Below are 26,132 nucleotides of genomic sequence, written 5' to 3'. Positions count from 1 at the left end.
GTCCTCGTTACATACGTCGGCTGAGGCTTCCTTTGGGAGAAATTTTCAAGCGGTGGTGCCCTCAGTTTAAGTCCGCCTGTCTTGTTTCTCCCTCCCTTTCCATTTTGTGTCTTTTAGCTTGGGTATTGGTTCCCACTAGTAATTAGAAAGGATTTGTGGACTCTCCATGCCATTGGAAAGAAAACAAAATTTATGCTTACCGGATTCTTTTCTGTCCTGGCATGGAGAGTCCATGACACGCCCTTAACTAAATTCAAGATGACTTATAATTATTTGTCCTTTTTTCTAAACTTCAGGCACCTCTATACCCTTTGTCCTCTTCTCTTTCCGTATTCCCTGAATGACTGGGGGATTATGGGAAGTGGGAGGGATACTTAGAGCTTTGTTCTTTGCCGCATCCTGGTGGCCAGGAGTTGAATTCCAACTAGTAATTATAATGGATTTGTGGACTCTCCATGCCAGGAAAGAAAATTATTTATCAGGTAAGCATACATTTCTCCAACATAGGTGTGTCCGGTCCACGGCGTCATCCTTACTTGTGGGATATTCTCTTCCCCAACAGGAAATGGCAAAGAGCCCAGCAAAGCTGGTCACATGATCCCTCCTAGGCTCCGCCTACCCCAGTCATTCTCTTTGCCGTTGTACAGGCAACATCTCCACGGAGATGGCTTAGAGTTTTTTAGTGTTTAACTGTAGTTTTTCATTATTCAATCAAGAGTTTGTTATTTTCAAATAGTGCTGGTACGTACTATTTACTCAGAAACAGAAAAGAGATGAAGAATTCTGTTTGTATGAGGAAAATGATTTTAGCAACCGTAACTAAAATCCATGGCTGTTCCACACAGGACTGTTGAGAGCAATTAACTTCAGTTGGGGGAACAGTTTGCAGTCCCTTGCTGCTTGAGGTATGACACATTCTAACAAGACGATGTAATGCTGGAAGCTGTCATTTTCCCTATGGGATCCGGTAAGCCATGTTTATTACGATTGTAAATAAGGGCTTCACAAGGGCTTATTTAAACTGTAGACTTTTTCTGGGCTAAATCGATTGATTATTAACACATATTTAGCCTTGAGGAATCATTTTATCTGGGTATTTTGATATAATAATATCGGCAGGCACTGTTTTAGACACCTTATTCTTTAGGGGCTTTCCCAAAGCATAGGCAGAGTCTCATTTTCGCGCCGGTATGGCGCACTTGTTTTTGAGGACAGCATGGCATGCAGCTGCATGTGTGTGGAGCTCTGATACATAGAAAGGTCTTTCTGAAGGCATCATTTGGTATCGTATTCCCCTTTGGGCTTGGTTGGGTCTCAGCAAAGCAGATTCCAGGGACTGTAAAGGGGTTAAATATAAAAACGGCTCCGGTTCCGTTATTTTAAGGGTTAAAGCTTCCAAATTTGGTGTGCAATACTTTTAAGGCTTTAAGACACTGTGGTGAAATTTTGGTGAATTTTGAACAATTCCTTCATACTTTTTCGCAATTGCAGTAATAAAGTGTGTTTAATTTAAAATTTAAAGTGACAGTAACGGTTTTATTTTAAAACGTTTTTTGTGCTTTGTTATCAAGTTTATGCCTGTTTAACATGTCTGAACTACCAGATAGATTGTGTTCTGACTGTGGGGAAACCAAGGTTCCTTCTCATTTAACTATATGTATTTTATGTCATAAAAAAATTTAGTAAAAATGATGCCCAAGATGATTCCTCAAGTGAGGGGAGTAAGCATGGTACTGCATCATCCCCTCCTTCGTCTACACCAGTCTTGCCCATACAGGAGGCCCCTAGTACATCTAGTGCGCCAATACTCCTTACTATGCAACATTTAACGGCTGTAATGGATAATTCTATCAAAAACATTTTAGCCAATATGCCCACTTATCAGTGAAAGCGCGACTGCTCTGTTTTAGAAAATTCTGTAGAGCATGAGAACGCTGATGATATGGTTTCTGAAGGGCCCCTACACCAGTCTGAGGGGGCCAGGGAGGTTTTGTCTGAGGGAGAAATTTCAGATTCAGGAAACATTTCTCAACAAGCTGAACCTGATGTGATTACTTTTAAATTTAAGTTGGAACATCTCCGCGCTCTGCTTAAGGAGGTGTTATCCAATTTGGATGATTGTGATTATCTGGTCATTCCAGAACCACTATGTAAAATGGAAAAGTTCTTAGAGGCCCCGGGGCCCCCCGAAGCTTTTCCTATATCCAAGCGGGTGGCGTACATTGTTAGTACAGAATGGGACAGGCCCGGTATACCTTTAGTACCTCCCCCCATATTTATAAAATTGTTTTCCTATAGTCGACACCAGAAAGGACTGATGGCAGACAGTCCCCAAGGTCGAGGGGGCGGTTTCTACTCTACACAAGCGCGCCACTATACCCATAGAAGATAGTTGTGCTTTCCAAGATCCTATGGATAAAAAATTAGAAGGTCTGCTAAAGATGTTTGTTCAGCAAGGTTCCCTTCTACAACCAATTGCATGCATTGTCCCTGTCACTGCAGCCGCGTGTTTCTAGTTTGAGCTAGGAAAGGCGATTATTAGTAATTCTTCTTCTTATGAGGAGATTATGGACAGAATTCGTGCTCTTAAATTGGCTAATTCTTTCACCCTAGACGCCACCTTGCAATTGGCTAGGTTAGCGGCGAAAAAATTCTGGGTTTGCTATTGTGGCGCAGAGCGCTTTGGTTAAAATCTTGGGCAGCGGATGCGTCTTCCAAGAACAAATTGCTTGACATTCCTTTCAAGGGGAAAACACTCTTTGGCCCTGACTTGAAAGAGATTATCTCTGATATCACTGGGGGCAAGGGCCACGCCCTTCCTCAGGATAGGTCTTTTCAAGACCAAAAATAAACCTAAGTTTCGTCCCTTTCGCAGAAACGGATCAGCCCCAAGGGCTACGTCCTCTAAGCAGGATGGTAATACTTCTCAAGCCAATCCAGCCTGGAGACCTATGCAAGGCTGGAACAAAGGAAAGCAGGCCAGGAAACCTGCCACTGCTACCAAGACAGCATGAAATGCGGGCCCCCGATCCGGGACCGGATCTGGTGGGGGGCAGACTCTCTCTCTTCGCTCAGGCTGGGGCAAGAGATGTTCTGGACCCTTGGGCGCTAGAAATAGTCTCCCAAGGTTATTCTCTGAAGTTCAAGGGGCTTCCTCCAAGGGGGAGGTTCCACAGGTCTCAGTTGTCTTCAGACCACATAAGAAGACAGGCATTCTTACATTGGGTAGAAGACCTGCTAAAAATGGGAGTGATTCATCCTGTTCCATTAGGAGAACAAGGGATGGGGTTCTACTCCAATCTGTTCATAGTTCCCAAAAAAGAGGGAACGTTCAGACCAATCTTAGATCTCAAGATCTTGAACAAGTTTCTCAAGGTTCCATCGTTCAAGATGGAAACCATTCGAACACTTCTTCCTTCCATCCAGGAAGGTCAATTCATGACCAAGGTGGATTTCAAGGATGCGTATCTACATATTCCTATCCACAAGGAACATCATCGGTTCCTAAGGTTTGAATTCCTGGACAAGCATTTCCAGTTCGTGGCGTTTTCTTTCGGATTAGCCACTGCTCCTAGGATTTTCTCATAGGTACTAGGGTCCCTTCTGGCGGTGCTAAGACCAAGGGGCATTGCTGTAGTACCTTACTTGGACGACATTCTGATTCGAGCGTCGTCCCTTCCTCAAGTAAAGGCTCACACGGACATTGTCCTGGCCTTTCTCAGATCTCACGGATGGAAAGTGAACGTGGAAAAGAGTTCTCTATCTCCGTCAACGAGGGTTCCCTTCTTGGGAACTATAATAGACTCCTTAGAAATGAGGATTTTTCTGACAGAAGCCAGAAAAACAAAACTTCTAGACTCTTGTCGGATACTTCATTCCGTTCCTCTTCCTTCCATAGCGCAGTGCATGGAAGTGATAGGTTTGATGGTAGCGGCAATGGACATAGTTCCTTTTGTGCGCATTCATCTAAGACCATTACAACTGTTCCTGCTCAGTCAGTGGAATGGGGACTATTCAGACTTGTCTCCGAAGATACAAGTAAATCAGAGGACCAGAGACTCATTCCGTTGGTGGCTGTCCCTGGACAACCTGTCACTAGGGATGACCTTCCGCAGACCAGAGTGGGTCATTGTCACGACCGACGCCAGTCTGATGGGGTGGGGCGCGGTCTGGGGATCCCTGAAAGCTCAGGGTCTTTGGTCTCGGGTAGAATCTCTTCTACCGATAAATATTCTGGAACTGAGAGCGATATTCAATGCTCTCAAAGCTTGGCCTCAGCTAGCGAGGGCCAAGTTCATACATCAACCATCAGGGGGGAACAAGGAGTTCCCTAGCGATGGAAGAAGTGACCAAAATCATTCTATGGGCGGAGTCTCACTCCTGCCACCTGTCTGCTTTCCACATCCCAGGAGTGGAAAATTGGGAAGCGGATTTTCTGAGTCGTCAGACATTGCATCCGGGGGAGTGGGAACTCCATCCGGAAATCTTTGCCCAAGTCACTCAACCGTGGGGCATTCCAGACATGGATCTGATGGCCTCTCGTCAGAACTTCAGAGTTCCTTACTACGGGTACAGATCCAGGGATCCCAAGGCGGCTCTAGTGGATGCACTAGTAGCACCTTGGACCTTCAAACTAGCTTATGTGTTCCCGCCGTTTCCTCTCATCCCCAGGCTAGTAGCCAGGATCAATCAGGAGAGGGCGTCGGTGATTTTGATAGCTCCTGCGTGGCCACGCAGGACTTGGTATACAGATCTGGTGAATATGTCATTGGCTCCACCATGGAAGCTACCTTTGAGACGAGACCTTCTTGTTCTAGGTCCGTTCGACCCACTCCAGCTGACTGCTTGGAGATTGAACGCTTGATCTTATCAAAGCGAGGGTTCTCAGATTCTGTTATTAATACTCTTGTTCAGGCCTGAAAGCCTGTAACCAGAAAATTACCACATAATTTGGTATATCTGTTGGTGTGAATCTGCAGGATTCCCTTGGGACAAGGTTAAGATTCCTAAGAGTCTATCCTTCCTTCGAGAAGGATTGGAAAAAGGATTATCTGCAAGTTCCTTGATGGGACAGATTTCTGCCTTGTCTGTGTTACTTCACAAAAAGCTGGCAGCTGTGCCAGATGTTCTAGCCTTTGTTCAGGCTCTGGTTAGAATCAAGCCTGTTTACAAAATTTTGACTCCTCCTTGGAGTCTCAACCTAGTTCTTTCAGTTCTTCAGGGGGTTCCGTTTGAACCCTTACATTCCGTTGATATTAAGTTATTATCTTGGAAAGTTTTGTTTTTGGTTGCAATTTCTTCTGCTAGAAGAGTTTCAGATTTATCTGCTCTGCAGTGTTCTTCTCCTTATCTGGTGTTCCATGCAGATAAGGTGGTTTTGCGTACTAAACCTGGTTTTCTTCCAAAAGTTGTTTCTAACAAAGACATTAACCAGGAGATAGTTGTGCCTTCTTTGTGTCCTAATCCAGTTTCAAAGAAGGAACGTTTGTTGCACAACTTGGATGTAGTTCGTGCTCTCAAATTTTACTTAGCAGCTACTAAGGTTTTCAGACAAACTTTGGCTTTGTTTGTTGTTTATTCTGGTAAACGGAGAGGTCAAAAAGCAACTTCTACCTCTCTCTCCTTCTGGATTAAAAGCATTATCCGATTGGCTTATGAGACTGCCGGACGGCAGCCTCCTGAAAGAATCACAGCTCACTCCACTAGGGCTGTGGCTTCCACATGGGCCTTCAAGAACGAGGCTTCTGTTGATCAGATATGTAAGGCAGCGACTTGGTCTTCACTGCACACTTTTTCTAAATTTTACAAATTTGATACTTTGCTTCTTCTGAGGCTATTTTTGGGAGAAAGGTTTTGCAAGCCGTGGTGCCTTCCATTTAGGTGACCTGATTTGCTCCCTCCCTTCATCCGTGTCCTAAAGCTTTGGTATTGGTTCCCACAAGTAAGGATGACGCCGTGGACCGGACACACCTATGTTGGAGAAAACAGAATTTATGTTTACCTGATAAATTACTTTCTCCAACGGTGTGTCCGGCCCACGGCCCGCCCTGGTTTTTTTAATCAGGTCTGATAATTTATTTTCTTTAACTACAGTCACCACGGTAACATATGGTTTCTCCTATGCAAATATTCCTCCTTTACGTCGGTCGAATGACTGGGGTAGGCGGAGCCTAGGAGGGATCATGTGACCAGCTTTGCTGGGCTCTTTGCCATTTCCTGTTGGGGAAGAGAATATCCCACAAGTAAGGATGACGCCGTGGACCGGACACACCGTTGGAGAAAGTAATTTATCAGGTAAACATAAATTCTGTTTTTGTTTTTCAATCCCTCCCTATGTGTTACTACATTTGGACTTCCACAGCTTTGGTATTAGTTCCCATATGTAACTTATCTTGGACTCTCACCACCTGTATTTATTTGGCTTTTATTCTATTATTTATTATATTTATTTTATATAGACTAAGGTAGGTGGGAGGGTTTTATAGAGCTCTTGTGGTTTTGGAAACTTTGTCTCTCCTGGTGGTAGAGAAGTAATTGCCATATGTAATTGGTCGTGGACTCTCACCACAATGAAAGAAATGAATTTATTAGGTAAGCAGAATTTGTTTTCTCTTTATACCTAGGAAATTAGAGGAGCATCTGTGCTGCAGCCTCAGGCACTTGTTTTAAAAGAGGAAAAACATCATTCTCCTACTCTTCGCCCGGAAAGATTCTCTCCAGGAATGAGGGCTGAGCCCCCAAAGCTTCAAGAGTCTATGAAGGGTCCTGGCCACATTCAGTCACGTCAGTCTTGTTTTATTATAACTTCTGTGACCCCAATCTCTTCCCCTCTCCATGTTTTGACTTTGTTTTTTCTTTGTGACAATGTTTCTATTCCTTTGCTTTGTTATTATGAAAAGTAGTGTGTGTTATCCCTACTTGAACCTCTAATGCGTATCCTACAAGATTAGTAAATACAGTAGATTTGTATAATCAACAGATGCATGATGAAAAGACGATGCTATATAGCAGTTAGTCTGAACTTCAAATAAGTAGTAGAACTTTTTTTTATTTTATTTTTTTTCTGACAAATTTCAAAGTTATGTCTATTTCCACTCCTGTATCATGTGACTTATATTCTATACGTATATTTTTTTGCATTTTTGCACATGCTCACTAGGAGCTGGTGACTCAAAAAGTGTAAACATAGAGACTGCATATTTTGACAATGGAAGTAAATTGAAAAGTTGTTTAAAATTGCATGTTCTATCTGAATCATAAAAGTTTTTAATTTTGATTTGAGTGTTCCCATAATTTTTGCAGGGCCTGACCTAAAGCTTATAGATGGGGCTCGCCCTGTGAGAGCAACTGAACAGAGCCTCCCAATGCAAGGGATCTCTGAAAAGGAGAAGCAAAAGCATGAGCCCAAGACACCGGTAGCCCCTAAAAAGGTGAGAAAAAAGCAATGCTAGACCATTAACTCAAGTTACTGAGAATAGTCCAGGTGTAGATTTATGCTACAAATAACTAATCTACAGCATTTCTTGTGTTTCATTGCACATGGAGCAGATATCTTTTGACTATTTAGATATGACATCCACTTGGAGACCTGCAGTACCATTTAGCAGAAAAGCTATTCTTGAAACACTCCTCCATATCAACAGTCTACATTCCAGGGTCTGACATTTGAAGTGAGGACTTCCTCAGAGTGGAAACCATAAATTCATTAAGCAGCATCAAATTCATTTTATTCTTAAGTATTAGATGTTTAGAAACTCACCAGAACATTTTGGATGTGTCTTCTCCAAAGATGATTATCGGTGTTTATAAGACCAAGAAAGGTCATCTTGGATTACTTACTGTTTCATTCCAGCTCTCAACATTCCTCTATGGTCAATTGTCCTTTTTCAGGAGCACTGTAGCACACATATCAAATGTGTTTACTGAACCCTGATTTGTCATTTTAGGAGTCTCTCTTGTAGTCTGTTGTTGAAACAGAACTGCGAAACATGATTCACTTACTGTCACAGCATTATTTCCAGGTGTGTAAGTCTTTTAACCCTTTGCTCCAGTTTGAAGTTGTTAAATTTGCAGAATCAGTGTGACAACTGAATTCATTTTAATGAAAACAGTTGTAGCAAACACAGTTAGCGTGGGATAAAATTCCAGCCACTAGGAGGCGGTCAAGAACCCACACAAGAGCTTTTCTTCCTCCCACCACTCTCTCCTCAAATTTGCTGTTGGCCTCACAGGAGGAGGTTGAGAATAGAGGTGTTCCAGTTACTTGCTTATGGATTATCAGATCAATATAAGATGCTTTATCCCTGGTATATATCATTCAGAAAGAATAGATTTCAAGCACTCTGAATGATACAGGGATATAGGAATACCCTGTTATGTGCACAGTATCTCCCTATGGGATTTAAGCCATAAGTGCCCTCAAGCGTCGTGGGGACATGCCCCTTAGACTCCCCCTGTGGGATACAGGTATTTCATCTCAGATCCTCTGCTGTACGTGTACAAGTACTGGATACAGCTTCAGACATCCTGACTGGTAAGCTGTGTGTTTTTGACTAGTTATTGTCTTTAGCACTCACACAGGCTATTGGCACAATCCACTGGGTGGTAAAGCATAGCCAGGGGACCCCATTACTTCAGTATCACAGGGGCTCTTTTTTTTTTTTTATATATATATATATATATTAGAGATTTCTGGTGTGTCATGTTAAATCTCTGGTTCTGGGACAATACGCTATCAGTTTCCCTTCAATAACAGTCTCCTTTGGAAAAGTTACGATTCTCATGGGATTGAAAATCAAGTTTGAGGGTATCTCAGTTGCAAGCTCTGGGGGGGTCAAATTTACTACCTACAGTAATGGCACTGTAACGGTCAAGTTTTCACATATAATGCTGCCTTTCCATTGCGGTTGTTATACTGTGCTATTTGTAAACAAAATGAGTTTAGATTTAGTCTGAAGTGTTTTTCTCTTGTAAGGTGTATCCAGTCCACGGATCATCCATTACTTGTGGGATATTCTCATTCCCAACAGGAAGTTGCAAGAGGACACCCAACAGCAGAGCTGTAATATAGCTCCTCCCCTAACTGTCATAGCCAGTCATTCTCTTGCAACTCTCAACAAGCTAGGTCGTTGTAGGAGAGAGTGGTTAAATATAGCTAGTTTATTTTCTTCAATCAAAAGTTTATTTTTAAATAGTACCGGAGTTGTGCTATTTTATCTCAGGCAGTAAATAGAAGAAGAATCTGCCTGAGTTTTCTATGATCTTAGCAGGTTGTAACTAAGATCCATTGCTGTTCTCACATATATGTCTGAGGGGATTACACAGAAGAGGTAAAACTTCAGCGAGAGAATGGCGTGCAGTTTATTCTGCTATCAGGTATGTGCAGTTATAATTTTTTCTAGAGATGGAAAACACTAGAAAATGCTGCTGATACCGGATTAATGTAAGTTAAGCCTGAATACAGTGATTTAATAACGACTGGTATCATGCTTACTCCCAGGGGTAATACCCTTATGATATTGCAATATAAAACGTTTGCTGGCATGTTTAATCGTTTTTATATATGCTTTGGTGATAAAACTTTATTGGGGCCTAGTTTTTTCCACATGGCTGGCTTAAATTTTGACTAGAAAACAGTTTACTGAGTCTTTCCACTGTTATAGTATAAAAGTTACAGTTGGTGCAGTTAAAATTACAAACTGTGACATCCAGCTTCCCTCAGGAGTCCCCTGTATGCTATAGGACATCTCTAAAGGGCTCAAAGGCTTTCCAAAGTCGTTTATTGGGGAAGGTAGAACCACAGCTTGCTGTGGCAGTTGGTTGTGACTGTTAAAAAAAAAAGTCTATTTCGTTTTTTTTATCCGTTTTTTGAACTAAGGGGTTAATCATCCATTTGCAAGTGGATGCAATGCTCTGCTAGCCTATTACATACACTGTAAAAATTTAGTTTGATTTACTGCATTTTTTCACTGTTTTTCATATTCTGACAAAATTTGTTTCTCTTAAAGGCACAGTACCGTTTTTTATATTTGCTTGTTAACTTGATTTAAAGTGTTTTCCAAGCTTGCTAGTCTCATTGCTAGTCTGTATAAACATGTCTGACATAGAGGAAACTCCTTGTACATTATGTTTAAAAGCCATGGTGGAACCCCCTCTTAGAATGTGTATCAAATGTACAGATTTCATTTTATGTAATAAAGATCATATTCTTTTTTGTAAAAAATTATCACCAGAGGAATCTGACGAGGGGAAAGTTATGCCGACTAACTCTCCCCACGTGTCAGACCCTTTGACTCCCGCCCAAGGGACTCATGCACAAATGGCGCCAAGTACATCTAGGGCGCCCATAGCGTTTACTTTACAAGACATGGCGGCAGTCATGGATAATACACTGTCAGCGGTATTAGCCAGACTACCTGAACTTAGAGGTTAGCGAGATAGCTCTGGGGTGAGACAAAATGCAGAGCATACTGACGCTTTAAGAACCATGTCTGATACTGCCTCACAATATGCAGAAGCTGAGGAAGGAGAACTTCAGTCAGTGGGTGATGTTAATGACTCAGGAAAGATACCTGATTCTAATATTTCTACATTTAAATTTAAGCTTGAACACCTCCGCGTGTTGCTTAGGGAGGTTTTAGCTGCTCTGAATGACTGTGATACCATTGCAGTGCCAGAGAAATTGTGTAGACTGGATAAATGCTTTGCAGTGCCGGTGTGTACTGATGTTTTTCCAATACCTAAAAGGTTTACAGAAATTATTAATAAGGAATGGGATAGACTAGGTGTGCCGTTCTCTTCCCCTCCTATTTTTAGAAAAATGTTTTCCAATAGACTCCACCACACGGGACTTATGGCAGACAGTCCCTAAGGTAGAGGGAGCAGTTTCTACTCTAGCAAAGCGTACTACTATCCCTGTCGAGGACAGTTGTGCTTTTTTAGATCCAATGGATAAAAAATTAGAAGGTTACCTTAAGAAAATATTTATTCAACAAGGTTTTATCCTACAGCCCATTGCATGCATTGCCCCTGTCACTGCTGCTGCGGTGTACTGGTTTGAGTCTCTGGAAGAGGCTTTACAGGTAGCGACTCCATTGGATGACATACTTGGCAAACTTAGAGCACTTAAGCTAGCCAATTATTTTATTTCTGATGCCATTGTTCATTTGAATAAACTAACGGCTAAGAATTCTGGTTTTGCTATACAGGTGCGCAGAGCGCTATGGCTTAAATCATGGTCAGCTGACGTGACTTTAAAATCTAAGCTACTTAACATTCCCTTCAAGGGGCAGACCCTATTCGGGCCTGGTTTGAAGGAGATTATTGCTGATATCACGGGAGGAAAAGGTCGTGCCCTTCCTCAGGACAGGTCCAAATCTAGGGCCAAACAGTCTAATTTTCGTGCTTTTCGAAACTTCAAGGCAGGTGCGGCATCAACTTCCTCTAATAATAAACAAGAGGGAATTTTTGCTCAATCCAAGACGGTCTGGAGACCAAACCAGACCTGGAAAAAAGGTTAGCAGGTCAAAAAGCCTGCTGCTGCCTCTAAGACAGCATGAAGGAACGACCCCCTATCCGGTAACGGATCTAGTAGGGGGCAGACTTTCACTCTTCGCCCAGGCGTGGGCAAGAGATGTTCAGGATCCCTGGGTGTTGGAAATTATATCCCAGGGATATCTTCTGGACTTCAAAGCTTCCCCCCCAAAAGGGAGATTTCACCTTTCACAATTATCTGCAAACCAGATAAAGAGAGAGGCATTCTTACACTGTGTACGAGACCTCCTAGTTATGGGAGTGATCCATCCAGTTCCAAAGGAGGAACAGGAACAGGGTTTTTACTCAAATCTGTGGTTCCCAAAAAAGAGGGAACCTTCAGACCGATTTTGGATCTAAAGATCTTAAACAAATTCCTCAAAGTTCCGTCGTTCAAGATGGAAACTATTCGTACCATCCTACCACTGATCCAGGAGGGTCAATATATGACTACAGTGGATCTAAAGGATGCTTATCTTCACATTCCGATACACAAAGATCATCATCGGTTTCTCAGGTTTGCCTTTCAAGACAGGCATTACCAGTTGTAGCTCTTCCCTTTGGATTAGCTACAGCCCCAAGAATCTTTACAAAGGTTCTAGGGTCGCTTTTGGCGGTCCTAAGGCCGCGGGGCATAGCAGTAGCCCCTTATTTAGACGACATCCTGATACAGGCGTCAAACTTCCAAATTGCCAAGTCTCATACGGACGTAGTACTGGCATTTCTGAGTTAACATGGGTGGAAAGTGAACGAGGAAAAGTGTTCTCTATCCCCACTCACAAGTTTCCTTTCTAGGGACTCTGATAGATTCTGTAGAAATGAAAATTTACCTTGACGGAGTCCAGGTTATCAAAGCTTCTAAATTCCTGTCGGGTTCTTCATTCCATTCCGCGTCCTTTGGTGGCTCAGTGTATGGAAGTAATCGGCTTAATGGTAGCGGCAATGGACATAGTGCCGTTTGCACGCTTACATCTCAGACCGCTGAAACTATGCAGGCTCAGTCAGTGGAGCGGGGATTACACAGATTTGGCCCCTCAACTGAATCTGGACCAAGAGACCAGGGATCCTCTTCCCTGGTGGCTATCTCGGGTCCATCTGTCCAAAGGTATGACCTTCGCAGGCCAGATTAGACTATTGTAACAATAAATGCCAGCCTTCTAGGTTGGGGTGCAGTCTGGAACTCCCTGAAGGCTCAGGGATTGTGGACTCAGGAGGGGAGTCTCCTTCAAATAAATATTCTGGAACTAAGAGCGATATTCAAGGCTCTTCAGGTTTGGCCTCAGTTAGCAACTCTGAGGTACATCAGATTTCAGTCGGTCAACACCACGACTGTAGCTTACATCAACCATCGAGGGGGAACAAGAAGTTCCCTAGAGATGTTAGAAGTTTCAAAAACAATTCACTGGGCAGAGATTCACTCTTGCCACCTATCAGCTATCCATATCCCAGGTGTAGAGCACTGGGAAGCGGATTTTCTAAGTCGTCAGACTTTTCATCCGGGAGAGTGGGAACTCCATCCGGAGGTATTTGCACAACTGATTCTCCGTTGGGGCAAACCAGAACTGGATCTCATGGCGTCTCGCCAGAACGCCAAGCTTCCGTGTTACGGATCCAGGTCCAGGGATCCCAAGGCGACACTGATAGATACTCTAGCAGCGCCCTGGTCTTTCAACCTGGCTTATGTGTTTCCACCGTTTCCTCTGCTCCCTCGACTGATTGCCAAGATCAAGCAGGAGAGAGCATTGGTGATTCTGATAGCACCTGCGTGGCCACGCAGGACCTGGTATGCAGATCTAGTGGACATGTCATCCTTTCCACCATGGTCTCTGCCTCTGAGACAGGACCTTCTACTTCAGGGTCCTTTCAACCATCCAAATCTAATTTATCTGAGGCTGACTGCCTGGAGATTGAACGCTTGATTTTATCAAAGCGTGGCTTCTCCGAGTCGGTTATTGATACCTTAATACAGGCACGAAAGCCTGTCACCAGGAAAATTTACCATAAGGTATCTGATTTTTCATACGGATAAGGTAGTCCTGCGTACCAAACCTGGGTTCTTACCTAAGGTGGTATCTAACAAGAATATCAATCAAGAGATTGTGGTTCCATCCTTGTGTTACACAATCTCGACGTGGTCCGTGCTTTAAAGTTTTACTTACAAGCTACTAAAGATTTTCGTTAAACATCTGCTTTGTTTGTTGTCTACTCTGGACAGAGGAGAGGTCAAAAGGCTTTGGCAACCTCTTTTTCTTTTTGGCTAAGAAGCTTAATCCGCTTAGCCTATGAGACTGCTGGACAGCAGCCTCCTGAAAGGATTACAGCTCATTCCACTAGAGCTGTGGCTTCCACTTGGGCCTTTAAAAATGAGGCTTCTGTTGAACAGATTTGCAAGGCGGCGACTTGGTCTTCGCTTCATACTTTTTCAAAATTTTACAAATGTGATACTTTTGCTTCTTTGGAGGCTATATTTGGGGGAGAGGTTTTTCAGGCAGTGGTTTCTTCCATTTAAGTTCCTGCCTTGTCCCTCCCTTCATCCGTGTACTTTAGCTTTGGTATTGGTATCCCACAAGTAATGGATGATCCGTGGACTGGATACACCTTACAAGAGAAAACACAATTTATGCTTAACTGATAAATTTATTTCTCTTGTGGTGTATCCAGTCCACGGCCTGCCCTGTCATTTTAAGGCAGGTAATTTTTAAATTTAAACTACAGTAACCACTACACCCTATGGTTCCTCCTTTCTCAGCTTGTTTTCGGTCGAATGACTCGCTATGACACTTAGGGGAGGAGCTATATTACAGCTCTGCTGTTGGGTGTCCTCTTGCAACTTCCTGTTGGGAATGAGAATATCCCACAAGTAATGGATGATCCGTGGACTGGATACACCACAAGAGAAATAAATTTATCAGTTAAGCATAAATTGTGTTTTTTCTTCCTTATTGGGGACATTTAATTGCAATAGTGTATAACCACTTTTAATCTGACTCATTTTCTATTTATTTATAAGATACTTAACTGATATATTATGCAAAATTATACTGTAGTTGGGATTCTAGCACGAGTCCCCACTTTCTCATTTTTCAGACACTTATAGGATAGATATATCCTATAACTCACTCACTGGACTTGGAAAATCTTTACATAAATACTTTTATTGTGACTTTTTTGGACAGCACAGTGCCCCTTCCTCAGAGTAACCTGTACTATAGTGTATAACAGGTTTATAAATCCTGCACCCTTACCCACTATCACACCAATCATTGGTTTACGAGCGGTGATACGTGCTATATAAGTCACATGAGCGGATGGTCTTTATGAGCATAATTCATATATGTGTGTATCTACCTGTGTTGTCAGTATTTAAGGGTTCTTGTGGGACACTTGGTTGGAGTTGCTTGTTGTGGATCTACATTCTGTGCTTACAATTTTAATTACTATGTATTACATGTTGTCAGTTGTTAGACTGACAGATCACTATGAGGAGAGGTAGGGTTTACACAGGTATGTGTGATAAGTGTAATCACTGGTCACTGTCTGTCAACATAAAAGCTGGGGCAATTACAGTTAAGTATATAGACCACTCCTTCTGTATTACAATTGAAAAGTATCTTATCTTGTACACCCTTTCAGTGCAAGGTGAAAAAGTTTTTGTTTTCAACATGAATTTGCAAGCTACACACTTTTTGCAGGGAAAATTGCCCACTGTCTTTTGACTTGAAAGCCAATTCTTTTGTGGAGTAACGTACTTACTTCTAACTCGTTTGTCCTTTAGGTTTGGAGCTCTTAGCTGTCTACTTAACTGTAATTGCCCCAGCTTTTATGTTGGGAAGACAAAAAGATTGCTGGAGCATAGAGATGACATCAAAAACAAAGCACAGAATAGCAGTGTAGCAAGACACTTTGAGTTGTTTAACAATAGCAGCTTTGACTGCATGAGAGTGACCGGCATAGACAGAGGTATCACCAATGGCAGAGGTGGTGACAACGATAAAGTCCTCCAAAAGGAGTGTAAATTAATCTGACCTCTCTACCATTGGGTTGAACGGCATGAATAAAAGGCTTGATATGGCCTGCTTTCTCTAAATTCGTATGAGTATCAATTTTAGCTCCATATAGGCCTTGTTTAAGATTCGTTTTGTGATTTGTTTCATATGGGTCTTTGATTTTGAGTGTGGTAATTAGTAAGTGCAAATGTCGTTTCTATTTTAAAAAAAATATATATGTATTTATTTCTCCTGTTAAGTGTAGTCAGTCCACGGGTCATCCATTACTTATGGGATATTAACTCCTCCCCAACAGGAAGTGCAAGAGGATCACCCAAGCAGAGCTGCTATATAGCTCCTCCCCTCTACGTCATACCCAGTCATTCTCTTGCACCCAACTAATAGATAGGATGTGTGAGAGGACTGTGGTTATTAAACTTAGTTTTTATTTCTTCAATCAAAAGTTTGTTATTTTAAACGGCACCGGAGTGTGTTGTTTTTTCTCAGGCAGCATTTGAAGAAGAATCTACCTGAGTTTTGTGTATGATCTTAGCGGACGTAACTAAGATCCATTTGCTGTTCTCGGCCATTCTGAGGAGTGAGGTAACTTCAGAACAGGGGACAGCGGGCAGGTTCACCTGCAAAGAGGTATGTTGCAGTATATTATTTTCTAAGGAATGGAATTGACTGAGAAAATACTGCTAATACCGATATAATGTAAGTACAGCCTTAAATGCAGTAGTAGCAACTGGTATCAGGCTGATATATATGTATGTTTACACTTAAGTATTTCTGGGGAATGGCACTTCACTGGGAAAATACTGTATGCATATAACTTTTAGCCTAATCTGCAGTGGGAGCGACTAGCAGCAGGCTTTTTAATGACATTTCATAAATTAGATTTTAAACGTTTGCTGGCATGTTAAATCGTTTAATTATCTGAGGTACTTGGTGAAAAATTGTTTTGGGCGTTATTTTCCACATGGCTGTCGTTTGTTTTGAATTAAAACAGTTTACTGAGCTTCCCTCACTGTTGTATTGTGAGTGGGAGGGGCCTATTTTGGCGCTTTTACTACGCATTAGAAATTCAGTCACAGTCTGCCTTCTTCTCCCTGCATGATCCAGGACGTCTCTACAGAGCTCAGGGGTCTTCAAAACTAGTTTTGAGGGAGGTAATCACTCACAGCAGACCTGTGAGACTGTGCTTTGACTGTGATAAAAACGCTTATATTTTCAATTGTTATCCGTTTTTCTGATATTAAGGGTTAATCATCCATTGCTAATGAGTGCAATCCCTTGCTAAATTTATGCATTTACTGTGAAAATTTGGTTTCTATAACTAATCCGGTTCATTGTTATTCAACTGTGACAGTTTTTGTGTGCTTCTTAAAGGCACAGTAACGTTTTTTATATTGCTTGCAAATTTATTTGAAAAGTATTTTCCAAGCTTGCTAGTCTAATTGCTAGTTTGTTTTAACATGTCTGACACAGAGGAATCTTTGTGCAATATGTTCAAAAGCCAAGGTGGAGCCCAATAGAAATTTGTGTACTAATTGCATTGATGCTACTTTAAATAAAGGTCAAGCTGTACATTTTAAGAAAAATTCACCAGACAACGAGGGGAAAGTTATGCCGACTAACTCTCCTCACGTGTCAGTACCTGCATCTCCCGCTCAGGAGGTGCGTGATATTGCGACGCCAAGTACATCAGGGCGGCCATTACAAATCACTTTACAAGACATGGCTAATGTTATGACTGAAGTTTTATCTAAATTACCAGAACTTAGAGGTAAACGCGACCACTCTGGGGTGAGAACAGAGTACGCTGATAATGTTAGAGCCATGTCTGATACTGCGTCACAAATGGCAGAACATGAAGACGGAGAGCTTCATTCTGTGGGTGACGGATCTGATCCAAATAGACTGGACTCAGACATTTCAAATTTTAAATTTAAGCTTGAGAACCTCCGTGTATTATTAGGGGAGGTATTAGCGGCTCTGAATGATTGTAACACGGTTGCAATCCCAGAGAAATTATGTAGGCTGGATAGATACTATGCGGTACCGGCGTGTACCGACGTCTTTCCTATACCTAAGAGACTTACAGAAATTATTACTAAGGAGTGGGATAGGCCCGGTGTGCCCTTTTCCCCCCCTCCTATATTTAGAAAAATGTTTCCAATAGACGCCACCACACGGGACTTATGGCAGACGGTCCCTAAGGTGGAAGGAGCAGTTTCTACTCTGGCTAAGCGTACCACTATCCCGGTGGAGGATAGCTGTGCCTTTTCAGACCCAATGGACAAAAAATTAGAGGGTTACCTTAAGAAAAATTTTTCTCAACAAGGTTTTATATTACAACCTCTTGCATGCATTGCGCCTGTCACGGCTGCGGCGGCATTTTGGTTTGAGTCTCTAGAGGAGACCATTAGCTCAGTTCCATTGGATGAAATCATAGACAAGCTTAGAGTCCTTAAGCTAGCTAATTCATTTATTTCTGATGCCGTAGTACATTTAACTAAGCTTACGGCTAAGAATTCCGGATTCGCCATCCAGACGCGCAGAGCGCTGTGGCTAAAATCCTGGTCAGCCGATGTGACTTCTAAATCTAAATTGCTTAACATACCTTTCAAAGGGCAGACATTATTTGGGCCCGGTTTGAAAGAAATTATCGCTGACATTACTGGAGGTAAGGGACATGCCCTGCCTCAAGACAGAGCCAAACCAAGGGCTAGACAGTCTAATTTTCGTGCCTTTCGTAACTTCAAGGCAGGAGCAGCATCAACTTCCTCCGCTACAAAACAGGAAGGAACTGTTGCTCGTTACAGACAGGGCTGGAAACCTAACCAGACCTGGAACAAGGGCAAGCAGGCCAGAAAACCTGCTGCCGCCCCTAAGACAGCATGAAGTGAGGGCCCCCGATCCGGTAACGGATCTAGTAGGGGGCAGACTTTCTCTCTTCGCCCAGGCTTGGGCAAGAGATGTCCAGGATCCCTGGGCGTTAGAGATCATATCCCAGGGATATCTTCTGGACTTCAAAGCTTCTCCTCCCAAAGGGAGATTTCATCTTTCAAGGTTGTCAACAAACCAGACAAAGAAAGAGGCGTTTCTACGCTGTGTTCAAGATCTTTTGTTAATGGGAGTGATCCACCCGGTTCCGCGGTCGGAACACGGACAAGGGTTTTACTCAAATCTGTGGTTCCCAAGAAAGAGGGAACCTTCAGACCAATTTTGGATTTAAAGATCCTAAACAAATTCCTAAGAGTTCCATCGTTCAAAATGGAAACTATTCGGACAATCTTACCCATGATCCAAAAGGGTCAATACATGACCACAGTGGATCTAAAGGATGCGTACCTTCACATACCGATTCACAGGGATCATTACCGGTACCTAAAGTTTGCCTTCCTAGACAGGCATTATCAGTTTGTAGCTCTTCCCTTCGGGTTAGCTACGGCTCCAAGAATCTTTACAAAGGTTCTGGGCTCTCTTCTGGCGGTTCTAAGACCGCGAGGAATAGCGGTAGCTCCGTACCTAGACGACATTCTGATACAAGCGTCAAATTTCCAAACTGCCAAGTCTCATACAGAGTTAGTTCTGGCATTTCTAAGGTCGCATGGGTGGAAGGTGAACGTAGAAAAGAGTTCTCTATTGCCACTCACAAGAGTTCCCTTCTTGGGGACTCTTATAGATTCTGTAGAAATGAAAATTTACCTGACAGAGGACAGGTTAACAAAACTTCTAAATGCTTGCCGTGTCCTTCATTCCATTCAACACCCGTCAGTGGCTCAATGCATGGAGGTAATCGGCTTAATGGTAGCGGCAATGGACATAGTACCTTTTGCACGCCTGCATCTCAGACCGCTGCAATTGTGCATGCTAAGTCAGTGGAATGGGGATTACTCAGATTTGTCCCCTATGCTGAATCTGGATCAAGAGACCAGAGATTCTCTTCTATGGTGGCTTTCTCGGCCACATCTGTCCAGGGGGATGCCCTTCAGCAGGCCAGACTGGACAATTGTAACAACAGACGCCAGCCTACTAGGTTGGGGCGCTGTCTGGAATTCCCTGAAGGCTCAGGGATCATGGACTCAGGAGGAGAGTCTCCTTCCAATAAACATTCTGGAATTGAGAGCAGTTCTCAATGCCCTTCTGGCTTGGCCTCAGTTAGCAACTCTGAGGTTCATCAGGTTTCAGTCGGACAACATCACGACTGTGGCTTACATCAACCATCAGGGAGGGACAAGGAGTTCCCTAGCGATGATGGAAGTATCAAAGATAATTCGCTTGGCAGAGTCTCACTCTTGCCACCTGTCAGCGATCCACATCCCAGGCGTGGAGAACTGGGAGGCGGATTTCCTAAGTCGCCAGACTTTTCATCCGGGGGAGTGGGAACTTCATCCGGAGGTCTTTGTCCAAATACTTCGACGTTGGGGCAAACCAGATATGGATCTCATGGCGTCTCGCCAGAACGCCAAGCTTCCTTGTTACGGGTCCAGGGACCCGGGAGCGGTCCTGATAGATGCTTTGACAGCACCTTGGACCTTCAAGATGGCTTATGTGTTTCCACCCTTCCCGATGCTTCCTCGATTGATTGCCAGGATCAAACAGGAGAAAGCATCGGTGATTCTAATAGCGCCTGCGTGGCCACGCAGGACCTGGTATGCAGACCTAGTGGACATGTCATCCTGTCCACCTTGGTCTCTGCCTCTGAGACAGGACCTTCTAATTCAGGGTCCTTTCAAACATCAAAATCTAATTTCTCTGAAGCTGACTGCATGGAGATTGAACGCTTGATTTTATCAAAGCGTGGATTTTCGGAGTCAGTAATTGATACCTTAATACAGGCTAGGAAACCTGTTACCAGGAAAATTTACCATAAAATATGGCGTAAATATTTACACTGGTGCGAATCCAAGAGTTACTCATGGAGTAAGGTTAGGATTCCTAGGATATTGTCTTTTCTACAAGAAGGTTTAGAAAAGGGTTTATCTGCAAGTTCTTTAAAGGGACAGATCTCAGCTCTGTCCATCCTTTTACACAAACGTCTGTCAGAAGTTCCAGACGTTCAGGCTTTTTGTCAGGCTTTGGCCAGGATTAAGCCTATGTTTAAGACTGTTGCTCCACCGTGGAGCTTAAATTTAGTTCTTAACATTTTACAGGGTGTTCCGTTTGAACCCCTTCATTCCATTGATATCAAGCTGTTATCTTGGAAAGTTCTGTTTCTAATGGCTATTTCCTCGGCTCGTAGAGTCTCTGAGTTATCGGCCTTACATTGTGATTCTCCTTATCTGATTTTTCATTCAGACAAGGTAGTTCTGCGTACTAAACCTGGGTTCTTACCTAAGGTAGTCACTAACAAGAATATTAATCAAGAGATTGTTGTTCCATCATTGTGCCCTAACCCTTCTTCAAAGAAGGAACGACTTCTGCACAATCTAGACGTAGTCCGTGCCTTGAAATTTTATTTACAGGCAACTAAAGATTTTCGCCAAACATCTTCCCTGTTTGTAGTTTATTCTGGTCAGAGGAGAGGTCAAAAAGCATCTGCTACCTCTCTCTCCTTTTGGCTTTGTAGCATAATACGTTTAGCCTATGAGACTGCTGGACAGCAGCCTCCTGAAAGAATTACAGCTCATTCTACGAGAGCTGTGGCTTCCACGTGGGCCTTTAAGAATGAGGCCTCTGTTGAACAGATTTGCAAGGCTGCAACTTGGTCTTCTCTTCATACTTTTTCCAAATTTTCCAAATTTGACACTTTTGCTTCTTCTGAGGCTGTTTTTGGGAGAAAGGTTCTTCAGGCAGTGGTTCCTTCTGTGTAAAGATCCTGCCTTTCCCTCCCGTCATCCGTGTACTTCTAGCTTTGGTATTGGTATCCCATAAGTAATGGATGACCCGTGGACTGACTACACTTAACAGGAGAAAACATAATTTATGCTTACCTGATAAATTCCTTTCTCCTGTAGTGTTAGTCAGTCCACGGCCCGCCCTGTTTTTTATGGCAGGTCTAAAATTTAAATTAAACTCCAGTCACCACTGCACCCTATAGTTTCTCCTTTCTCGTTTGGTTTCGGTCGAATGACTGGGTATGACGTAGAGGGGAGGAGCTATATAGCAGCTCTGCTTGGGTGATCCTCTTGCACTTCCTGTTGGGGAGGAGTTAATATCCCATAAGTAATGGATGACCCGTGGACTGACTACACTACAGGAGAAAGGAATTTATCAGGTAAGCATAAATTATGTTTTTATACTATTAGCACCTTGCACATATATGCTTGTCACTTCACATGGACCGGTCCTAGTAACATTTTTACATACTGTATGCAATACACACACCGCTGTATACTCTGCACACATTGCTCTGTGACCGCACAGGAGCTATGGTTTATTTTCCCTATATCGCTACACTAAGGACGGAACCTTTAACGGTATTTGACAGCATGGCCTACATTTTGCATGTACGATTATACCATACACTTTATACTTTTGACCCCCTGCAAACCTGATTTAATGCTTTCTAATAACGATCGATAAGATATGCACTGATGATTGATAGGTATTTGTGTACTGCCATCAACTATGTAGGTTATAAGCGTGGGCATACAGACTATCTATGTATCCATGATTCTTACTGGTAGGCATTTCAGTGTAGCATACACACTATTTCTTTCATGTAATTAGCAAGAGTCCATGAGCTAGTGACGTATGGGATATACATTCCTACCAGGAGGGGCAAAGTTTCCCAAACCTTAAAATGCCTATAAATACACCCCTCACCACACCCACAATTCAGTTTTACAAACTTTGCCTCCCATGGAGGTGAAGTAAGTTTGTGCTAGATTCTACGTTGATATCCGCTTTGCAGCAGGCTGAAGCCCGGTTTTCCTCTCAAAGTGCAGTGAATGTCAGAGGGATGTGAAGAGAGTATTGCCTATTTGAATACAATGGTCTTCCTCTAGGGGATCTATTTCATAGGTTCTCTGTTATCGGTCGTAGAGATTTCTTCTCCTACCTCCCTTTTCAGATCAACGATATACTCTTATATACCATTACCTCTACTGATTCTCGTTTCAGTACTGGTTTGGCTATCTACTATATGTAGATGAGTGTCTTAGGGTAAGTAAAATCTTATTTCTATTTGTGACACTCAAAGCTATGGTTGGGCACTTTATATGTAAAGTTCTAAATATATGTTTTAAACTTATATTTGCCATTATTCAGGATAATCCGTATTCCTTATTTCAGACTGTCAGTCTCATTATTTTGGGATAATGCATATGAATATTTATATTTCTCTTGTTAAGTGTGTTCAGTCCACGGGTCATCCATTACTTATGGGATATATTCTCCTTCCCAACAGGAAGTTGCAAGAGGATCACCCAAGCAGAGCTGCTATATAGCTCCTCCCCTCACATGTCATATCCAGTCATTCAAGAATCTGCCTGCGTTTTCTATGATCTTAGCAGACGTAACTAAGATCCACTGGCTGTTCTCGCACATTCTGAGGAGTGGGGTAACTTCAGAAAAGGGAATAGCATGCGGGGTTCCCCGCAAATGAGGTATGTGCAGTAATATTTTCTAGGAATGGAATTGACTAAGAAAACACTGCTGTTACCCATATGATGTAAGTACAGCCTTTAATGCAGTAGTAGCGACTGGTATCAGGCTGATAAATGTATGCGCAGTTGAGTTATTTTCTAGGGACTAGAATTTGACTGAGAAAATACTGTTAATACTGAAATAAATGTATGAGCCTTAACTGCAGTAGAAGCGACTGGTAGCAGGCTTAGTGATAACTTTGCATAACACTGGAAAGTTGTTTTAAAACGTTTACTGGCATGTTATTCGTTTTGTGAGGTACTTTGGTGATAAATCTCTTTGGGCATGATTTTTTTCCATATGGCTAACTTATATTTCTGCATAGAAACCGTTGTAACAGGTCTCCCACTGTTGTAATATGAGTGGGAGGGGTCTTTTTTAGCGCCTTGTTGCGCAGTTAAAATTCTAGCACAGTCTTCCTGCTTCTTCCTCCTTGATCCAGGACGTCTCCAGAGAGCTCAGGGGTCTTCAAAATTCATTTTTGAGGGAGGTAATCAGTCACAGCAGACCTGTGACAGTGTGTTTGACTGTGATAAAAGCGTTAAATCTTAAATTGATTATCCGTTTTTTGGGTATTGAGGGGTTAATCATCCGTTTGCTTGTGGGTGCAATCCTCTGCTAAATTCATACATTTACTGTTATAATTGTTGGCTATAACTGAATTAATTCATTGTTATTTCAACTGTGACAGTTCTTTGTCTTTTTTAAAGCGCTGCAGCGTTTTTTCTATTGCTTGTAAATTTATTGAAAGATTTTTTCCAAGCTTGCTAGCCTTCATTGCTAGTCTGTTTAAACATGTCTGATACAGAAGAATCTACTTGTTCATTATGTTTAAAAGCCAATGTGGAGCCCAATAGAAATTTGTGTACCAATTGTATTGATGTTACTTTAAATAAAAGTCAGTCTTTACTGGTAAAGAAATTATCACCAGACAACGAGGGGGAAGTTATGCCGCCTAACTCTCCTCACGTGTCAGTACCTTCGCCTCCCGCTCAGGAGGTGCGTGAGATTGTGGCGCCAAGTACATCAAGGCCCTTACAAATCACTTTGCATGATATGGCTAATGTTATGAAAGAAGTATTTAATTTGCCTGAGTTAAGAGGCAAGCGCGATAGCTCTGGGTTTAGAACAGCGCGCGCTGATGACACGAGAGCCATGTCCGATACTGCGTCACAATTTGCAGAACATGAGGACGGAGAGCTTCATTCTGTGGGTGACGGATCTGATCCGGGGAGACCGGATTCGGAAATTTTAAATTTAAGCTTGAGAACCTCCGTGTATTGCTAGGGGAGGTGTTAGCGGCTCTGAATGATTGCGACACGGTTGCAATCCCAGAGAAATTATGTAGGCTGGATAAATACTGTGTGGTACCGGTGTGTACTGACTTTTTTCCTATACCTAAAAGACTTACAGAGATTATTAGCAAGGAGTGGGATAGACCCGGTGTGCCTTTTTCCCCTCCTCCGATATTTAGAAAAATGTTCCCAATAGACGCCCCCACACGAGACTTATGGCAGACGGTCCCTAAGGTGGAGGGAGCAGTTTCTACTTTAGCCAAGCGTACCACTATCCCGGTGGAGGATAGTTGTTCTTTCTCAGATCCAATGGATAAAAAATTAGGTTACCTTAAGAAAATGTTTGTTCAACAAGGTTTTATATTACAGCCCCCCTATACGGAAATGGATCTGGTGGGGGGCAGACTTTCTCTCTTCGCCCAGGCCTGGGCAAGAGATGTCCAGGATCCCTGGGCATTGGAGATAATATCTCAGGGATACCTTCTGGACTTCAAAACTTCTCCTCCACAAGGGAGATTTCATCTGTCAAGGTTATCAACAAATCTAATAAAGAAAGAGGCATTTCTAAGATGTGTACAAGACCTCTTAGTAATGGGAGTGATCCACCCAGTTCCGCGGACGGAACAAGGGCAAGGTTTTTACTCAAATCTGTTTGTGGTTCCCAAAAAAGAGGGAACCTTCAGGCCAATCTTGGACCTGAAGATCTTAAACAAATTCCTAAGGGTTCCATCGTTCAAGATGGAAACTATTCGAACAATCCTACCCATGATCCAAGAGGGTCAATATATGACCACAGTGGACTTAAAGGATGCCTACCTTCACATACCGATTCACAAAGATCATTATCGGTACCTAAGGTTTGCCTTTCTAGACAGGCATTACCAGTTTGTAGCTCTTCCCTTCGGGTTGGCTACGGCCCCAAGAATTTTTACAAAGGTTCTGGGCTCGCTTTTGGCGGTACTTAGACCGCGAGGCATAGCGGTGGCTCCGTACCTAGACGACATTCTGATGCAAGCGTCAAGTTTTCAAAATGCGAAGTCTCATACAGAGATAGTTCTAGCATTTCTGAGGTCGCATGGGTGGAAAGTGAACATGGAAAAGAGTTCTCTGTTACCACTCACAAGGGTTCCCTTTCTAGGGACTCTTATAGATTCTGTAGAGATGAAGATTTACCTGACGGAGTCCAGGTTATCAAAAATCCTAAATGCTTGCCGTGTCCATTCCATTCCAAGCCCATCAGTAGCTCAGTGCATGGAAGTAATCGGCTTAATGGTCGCGGAATGGGGATTACTCAGATCTGTCCCCTTTACTAAATCTGGACCAGGAGGCCAGAGATTTTCTTCTCTGGTGGTTGTCGCGGGTTCATCTGTCCAAAGGAATGACTTTTCGCAGACCAGATTGGACGATTGTAACAGATGCCAGCCTACTAGGCTGGGGTGCAGTCTGGAACTCCCTGAAGGCTCAGGGATCGTGGACTCAGGAGGAGAAACTCCTCCCAATAAACATTCTGGAGTTAAGAGCAATATTCAATGCTCTTCTAGCTTGGCCTCAGTTAGCAACACTGAGGTTCATCAGATTTCAGTCGGACAACATCACGACTGTGGCTTACATCAATCATCAAGGGGGAACCAGGAGTTCCCTAGCAATGTTGGAAGTCTCGAAGATAATTCGCTGGGCAGAGTCTCACTCTTGTCATCTGTCAGCGATCTACATCCCAGGC

General features: G+C 42.8%; 1 protein-coding gene across 1 annotated transcript in view; it reads left to right on the top strand.

Annotated features, from left to right (window-relative positions):
• Positions 1–26,132, top strand: part of LOC128663661 (bromodomain-containing protein 4B-like) — a 777,540-nt gene that overhangs the window by 643,248 nt on the left and 108,160 nt on the right. The window contains 2 exon segments of the mRNA XM_053718097.1: positions 6,624–6,783; positions 7,303–7,430. Coding sequence (XP_053574072.1) covers positions 6,624–6,783; positions 7,303–7,430 — 288 coding nt within the window.

The sequence above is a fragment of the Bombina bombina genome, chromosome 6 (genome assembly GCF_027579735.1).
Source record: "Bombina bombina isolate aBomBom1 chromosome 6, aBomBom1.pri, whole genome shotgun sequence".
Lineage (NCBI taxonomy): Eukaryota > Metazoa > Chordata > Amphibia > Anura > Bombinatoridae > Bombina > Bombina bombina.
The sequence above is the reverse complement of the archived record's forward strand: the minus strand, read 5'-3'. Positions and strand labels throughout refer to the sequence as shown.